This window comes from Macadamia integrifolia, unplaced genomic scaffold (assembly GCF_013358625.1).
Source record: "Macadamia integrifolia cultivar HAES 741 unplaced genomic scaffold, SCU_Mint_v3 scaffold891, whole genome shotgun sequence".
NCBI classification, from domain to species: Eukaryota; Viridiplantae; Streptophyta; class Magnoliopsida; order Proteales; family Proteaceae; genus Macadamia; species Macadamia integrifolia.
The window spans coordinates 211,934-218,175 of NW_024870572.1; the positions used below are offsets into that span (position 1 = coordinate 211,934).

At 37.0% G+C, this 6,242-nt stretch overlaps 1 protein-coding gene across 1 annotated transcript; it reads left to right on the plus strand.

Annotated features, from left to right (window-relative positions):
- The first annotated feature begins 1,018 nt into the window (after positions 1–1,018).
- On the plus strand, positions 1,019–5,983 carry LOC122070340 (protein JASON-like). Its single transcript, XM_042634475.1, has 8 exons — positions 1,019–1,151; positions 1,295–1,422; positions 1,560–1,608; positions 1,825–1,919; positions 3,559–3,773; positions 4,172–4,979; positions 5,062–5,144; positions 5,511–5,983. The coding sequence occupies exons 1-8, from the start codon at positions 1,088–1,090 to the stop codon at positions 5,593–5,595; spliced, it is 1,527 nt and encodes a 508-aa protein (XP_042490409.1). The 5' UTR covers positions 1,019–1,087; the 3' UTR covers positions 5,596–5,983.
- The last annotated feature ends 259 nt before the right edge of the window (positions 5,984–6,242 follow it).

Here is a 6,242-nt window from a genome sequence, read left to right on the forward strand (position 1 = left end):
ATTATTAGGGAGGACAGAACTAGAAGAATATGCTTTGATATCATATAAGTTTCTATTTCAAAGGCCGATCTGATGAGAGGAAGTGTTCACATGTTTATGAAAAAAGAGAACTTTCTACTCAAAATTGATGTGTGACTAAACACAATTCAAATAAAAATCAAATGAATAAAAACTTTAAGGCTTTTCTTTTTAGATAATAAAATAAGAAATATATGCATGCTTTGCGTTGAGAAACGAACTTGGTACGAGCCGTAAACTCGAACGTCCTAAGTTCAACTCTCACTAGGTACATCTTGGGCCACTCATACGGATGTGTTTAGTGCTCTTCACCGCTTTCAATGAAAGTTGAATAGTTCTAATTCAACCCCGGTATGACCCGATCCATGCAGTTGTGGGGTCAGTATGAGCCCGCAGGACTAGTCAGGCCAAAAAAAAAAAAAAAAACTGCATACTTTGCAAGCAAATTAGCAACACAATTGACTTCAAAGAAGCAAGGACAAATATATCATTAAATAGACGTCCAGTTTTCGCTAAAAGATTCCAAAGTAGTGGTATTTGATCGGGGTCTATGAATGAACCTACGGACCGATTCTACCTTAAATGTGTATACGATTGAGGATTTGAGGTTATGGAACCATTACATCACTATGGTCCCACATGAGGAGATATCGTTGGCTAAATCAACGCTTGAGGTCATTCGATTTATGTGGGATCAAAATCCTCTGTTTTTCCCATCCATGTTTTTCCTTGTTTTGCTACCTGTAGAACGCGACACATGGAGAATAAGGAGACCAACGGTCAAGATTGGGTGAAGATTATTACATCCGGTGCATTGGTCTTAAAGTTGTCCATGTGTCACGTTCTGCAAATAACAAAATAAGGAAAAACAAGAATGAGAAAAATAGAGGATTATTTTCCGAGGTTCTATGATTCTTTAATTACTACTACAACACCCTAAATAAACTCCTTATGTATTTAATGCGTTATTATTTTCCCTCGTTTTTCAAACAGATTTAAATTTGAAAGACTCAGAGTTATAAGCAAACGAACAAATTTACAAACTCAGACACTTGCGTTTCGATACACAATGGAAGAAAGAGAAGACTCCGTTCAGACTCGCACCGTTTGGCTCTCTTCGCCTCGTTCTCCATGTCCGTAAATCACATAAACGCTCTCCCTCTCTGCTCTGCAAGAAAAAAATGGCTTTGCGATTTTGATTTCGTTCGATCGAATTAGGGTTTTCGATAAAATGTCATCTTTGTTCTTCTGATACATGGAAATGTGCTGTAAACAGGGTGTGATTTTGGGTTCTTCCTAGGATTACTGAGGAGGATGGGGTGTTTCTTCGGATGCTTTGGTGTTGAAGACGATGAGCGACCTCATATTCATCTCAAATCTGACCCAGTTTCGTCGAAGAAAAGAGTACGATCTTTTATTCATTTTCTTGTGATGGATTCTCTTTCATTTTGAATTTCTGTATTGGGCTTGAAGCTTTGTTTGATTCTTGCAGTTTATACTGAATATTCGTCTTTTATTGTTGATTTCGTTTAATTCTGCAGGATCCTTTACTACCAAGAAATAAACTAGGATCTTTACTTCTATCTGAAGGTAAATACAGTTGATTTAGCCTTCCAGGTTATCTAGAAATGTGCAGTTGGAGTTGGTCCTTTATTTTGATTCAATAGTTCGTTTTAAATTTTTCTATTTTATTTTTTCAATTTTTTTATACTTTCTGGAATTTAGTAATCTTTCAGAATTTCTTTTTTTTTTTTCCCCTTGCCAATTTTCTCAATTGATGAGTTTATTTGTGATTTTTCCCCAAAGAGAAAGAATCTTCCCCTTGCAAGGATGCGGGTTGTCATACATTGGAATCAGCACTGCTTATTGGAGATGGTGAAGTGAGGGAGCTCAGGGACGAGGTGTGTGTTCTCTTTGTGGTCCCGTCCCCCCTTTTTGGTTGTGTTTGGGTTTTGCATTTCATTAGAGTCAACTTTGTTTTGACCATACACAAGCTGTCAGAAAATTACATTCAGTAACTTAGTTGAGCTTGATTACATTGGGAGTAAATGTTACATTCATTTGCTTCCCTGAATGTTGGATGCTTCTGCCATTAAATTGGTTATATTTGAACTTTCAAAGACAATTCTGCTTCTAATTTTTTTTCTTTTTTTTTTCTTTTTTTAATTTGCACTCAACTTCTGATGGATTTCAAGTGCATAATCATGACCTATTTTCTTAATTGCTATACATACCTTTAGATTCCAGCTTTCGAGGAGGCAGGCTATGAATTTAGTATCAGAAACTCCAAGGCATTGATTCTTAATGCGAATCTCCGGCGATAGATGAATAGGTATTGATCAGGCCATCACCCTAGTCGACAATTACGATTCCGTGCAACGAGGGCTTAAATCTTTCATTGTCCGGTATAGGAAGCACCTCTTTAGTCTTCTTTTTTGTCCAGAGTGTGCTTCTTAATGGTTCCAGTAGAGAGAATGGGGTTTGTGACTTTTGTTCCTTTTTTTTTTTTTTTTTGGATTTTTTTTTTCTCTGCAAACAGAAATTAAAAGAAATTTCCATTTCTCTTCTTCCAAAAAAAAAAAAAAACAGAAAATTAAAAGTGGATGCCCAAATCATATGCTAGTTTTCTCTCTGTTAATGTGATGAACAATGATGTTATTAATTGCATACATTTTCATTTGGTGTTTTGATGACTTTGTGTTTAATATTAGTGTCATCCAGGTTTTGAAAGGTCACATTTGCATTTGCATTCTTACTAAAGCAATATAGTTACGAATTCGCTAAAATACCTTTCAGGAAAAACAAATGAATCACTAATGTTCTTATTGTGTTTGTGGCTGAATGTTGCACTAGTCAGCCCTGATGTAGGTAGATAGATAGAGAACGATGAGATTGATATTAAAATGAGTGACAATATTGTGATATGAATACATATTATACCCTAAATTTCTCCAACTTCTATGATTCTTTTACGAATTTGACCTATGGAGAGTTTGACAATTTCCATCTAAAAAAGTAGGTTTTCACATTCTCGGTAGCTGCATATTTTCTGAATACTCTTCAACTTCTTTATCTTCTCAAGTGAACTTGTGTAGTAATCTTGGTTGTGCTTTGATTGCTAGACCACTTGATCTGCACTAATGTAACTGAAGTAGAAGCTGGAAATGCAAATGCCAAACCTTCTTAAGGGGTCCTTTTATAACTCATACATGGACGTTTGTACATTGCTAACCTTTTGATCCTTAAAAAGTTATCTAGATTAATTTAATCCTTATACCATGGGGGGTAGAATCCTTCAGATGGATGATAATGGAATATGCCTTCTTTTATAGATAATGGCCTGTTTTTTCAAACCTCTTCTTGTTAAATCCAATGCAAGTGCAGTTTTCTGTTACTTAGTTTTCCATACTAGAAAATTTTCTCTTCTTTGGTTCATGTTTTTTGGATTCAATACAATTGAGCCCCTGCATAATGAATTAATGTTTTCAGTCATGATCCTTTTGATAGGCCAAATTTCTTAAAGCCAGTGGTATGCTGCAGGTGACTCCTGAAATTTGGAAAGCATCTGAGAAAGCGAAAGATTCACCACCCTGTGATGGAGAGGCAGAACCTTCCAGGTTCTACTCATGGCTTCCCAGTTCCCCTGTCGAGAAATTCCAATTGGAGGAGCAACCTGATCAGGACTCTATTTCCCCTGTTAAACTTTGTGAAGGTCTGGGAGAGGAACTGGGTTCTCCTGGACACAAACCTAGCAGGTTGAATTTCTCTCTTTTGCCAACTATTGTTCTGCCTTGTTTCACATGTAGGTACATTGAAAAAATTGTCTGAATGAAACTGCCCTACCAAAAGGTAATCCACCTAAATCATAAGCCTAACTTGATCATTTGATTGATAGCTACCAATCAATATTTAGGAGATGGGAGTGGGGAAAAAAAATGACACTCAAAACTCTGTAAAAAAATGTTTTGTGTAACATAGGGTAGGGTGGTGTTCATAGTTTGTTCCTAATATGAGATGATCCTTCTGGTAGATCAATCACAGGCTGCATGTATCATGACTCATGAGTATGGCTATTTTTAGTGATGGAACTTTGGTTTATTTCTCAAATTTATATGGCTGACTGATGTTTGACAAGCTTCATTACTTCCCAAAGCAGTACGTCCAAAGGAGAGCTGGAAGAGAAGAATTGTACAAATGAAGGTAGCGAGTTTGAGAGTCCCGACTCAGAAACTAGAAATCATGTTCCTGCAACTGGCAATAAAAAACTCTGTTCAGTGATTCCTGAGGCTCTGGCAGTAGATATCCAATCGAAGAAGAAGAGTGTGCGCTTTGAATTTGAGTCAGAAGTGGAATCACTTCCCTCAAATGGTGAGATGTTAAAGCAATCCGATGTCACAGGTAGTCACAATGGATCCAACCGCTCTCCTTATCCAACACCATTAAGAATAACTGATGAGATGCAAACTCCTGGAACCATTTATCTTGCAAATGTGAAGAATGCTAGGATCAGGTCTCAGTATGTCTATCCAGTTTTGAATCCTGTTGAGGACTTCTCTCAGTGGAAGGAACTGAAGAAAGAAGATGGTAATGCTTACCTAGAATTTGGTCAACAAGGAGAATCTTTTGACAAGTGTGGACCTGCAACTCCTCAGTGTACGTCTATGTTTTTCTCCAATAAGTCAGAAATGCTCAATGAAGGAGCAGCTATTGTTAGCAAAGAAGACTTGAAGCTGGATGCAAGCTTGGTTCACTGGTTGAAGCCATCATCATCCCCAGAAAAGGACAGTAATCAAAGCCGCGGTGCTTGGTCTATACCTAGTGGAAAATCTCCCAAAATGTCAAATGACCGGCCTATTCTTGGGATGGTTGCTGCACACTGGAATGATGATGGGTTATCTCATGACTCACCTAAGTGGCAGGATGGTAACGGAATCCCAAATTCAACTAGAAAATACAAGGAGGTAATCTTATAATTTTTTTCTGTACATATATTCCTTTTTGTGACCTGTATTTCTGGTTACTATTATTTGTTCCCCTTCGTAGGATCAAAGAGTCAAATGGCATGCAACCCCGTTTGAGGAAAGGTTACAGAGAGCATTGTCAGAAGAGAGTAATGTCGTCCAAAGGTAAGTCATCTTTACTCCCTTAGACACTTTGCTTTGATTCTATTGAGATAAATTGAGTTATCTCGATTTTATATGCATTAAAGAGCCATATGCTGATGCTTTTTTGTGGAATAGATACAATGCCACTTACAGAACCTATTTTTGAATGTCAGGATTAAAGTAATAAAACTTAAACCCATCATGGGGCCAACTTGTGTGTTTGTGTAAATTGTAAATTATGATGTTACGGCTATCACTGAAGTACTAAAACATAAATCTGCTATCAGTCGAGTCAGTGGTATTTGGTCTTCAAATAATTTCTACTATATACAAAAGTTTTTTTTGTGCTTTCTGATCACTCCTTATATGTTGTTATTTTAATGATAGGAAGCTTATCAGTGAGAATCCTATCATTTTTGAAGAGAATGAAGAGACTGACACTGCTGGATCTGGATTGCACACTTCCACCTGACCTGAATCAGTGGTTTCATTCTGATTATATTGCAACATTGTTGCTGTCAATAGAACCAGCTGTTGCTTTATCTTGAATTTTATGTGATGTCAAGGCAGCCCCAGGGATCTATCTCATCATCTTACATTTGATCTTTAGGTTGTTACCTTGTTGGATTGGAATTTTATCCAGTGGACTGTTCCAATTGATGTACAAGGTTGACATTGAATTTTCACCCTCTGAAGGAACAATTTGGGTTCTTTGGTGTAAACCTACTTGGTTGACTGCTGCATGACAGCTGATAGCAATGTACATAAGAGGGGGGTGGGGGTGTATGGATTTGATCTTGAAGAGTACTCTTGAGCTCATATGTTACATCCTTTCAAAATAAATTGGATGTTTGTTTGAAGTAATGTTTCTAATTACTTGTATCTCTGGCATATAAACGCGCCAGGTTCAAAGTGGTTTTGCACAATCCTGTATTAATCTAACTCTAGCACACTTGATTAATTGTGGATTTTAAAAACGATAATTCATATTGCCTGGATTATAAGACAAAACCCATCCCTGTGACAATCTATCTAGTTACAAGGTAGTTGTCTAGCTAGCTGTATTTTGAACTAGAGAGCAGGTTTCTAATTCCTTCTCTTTGGAAAGTACTTAATGGG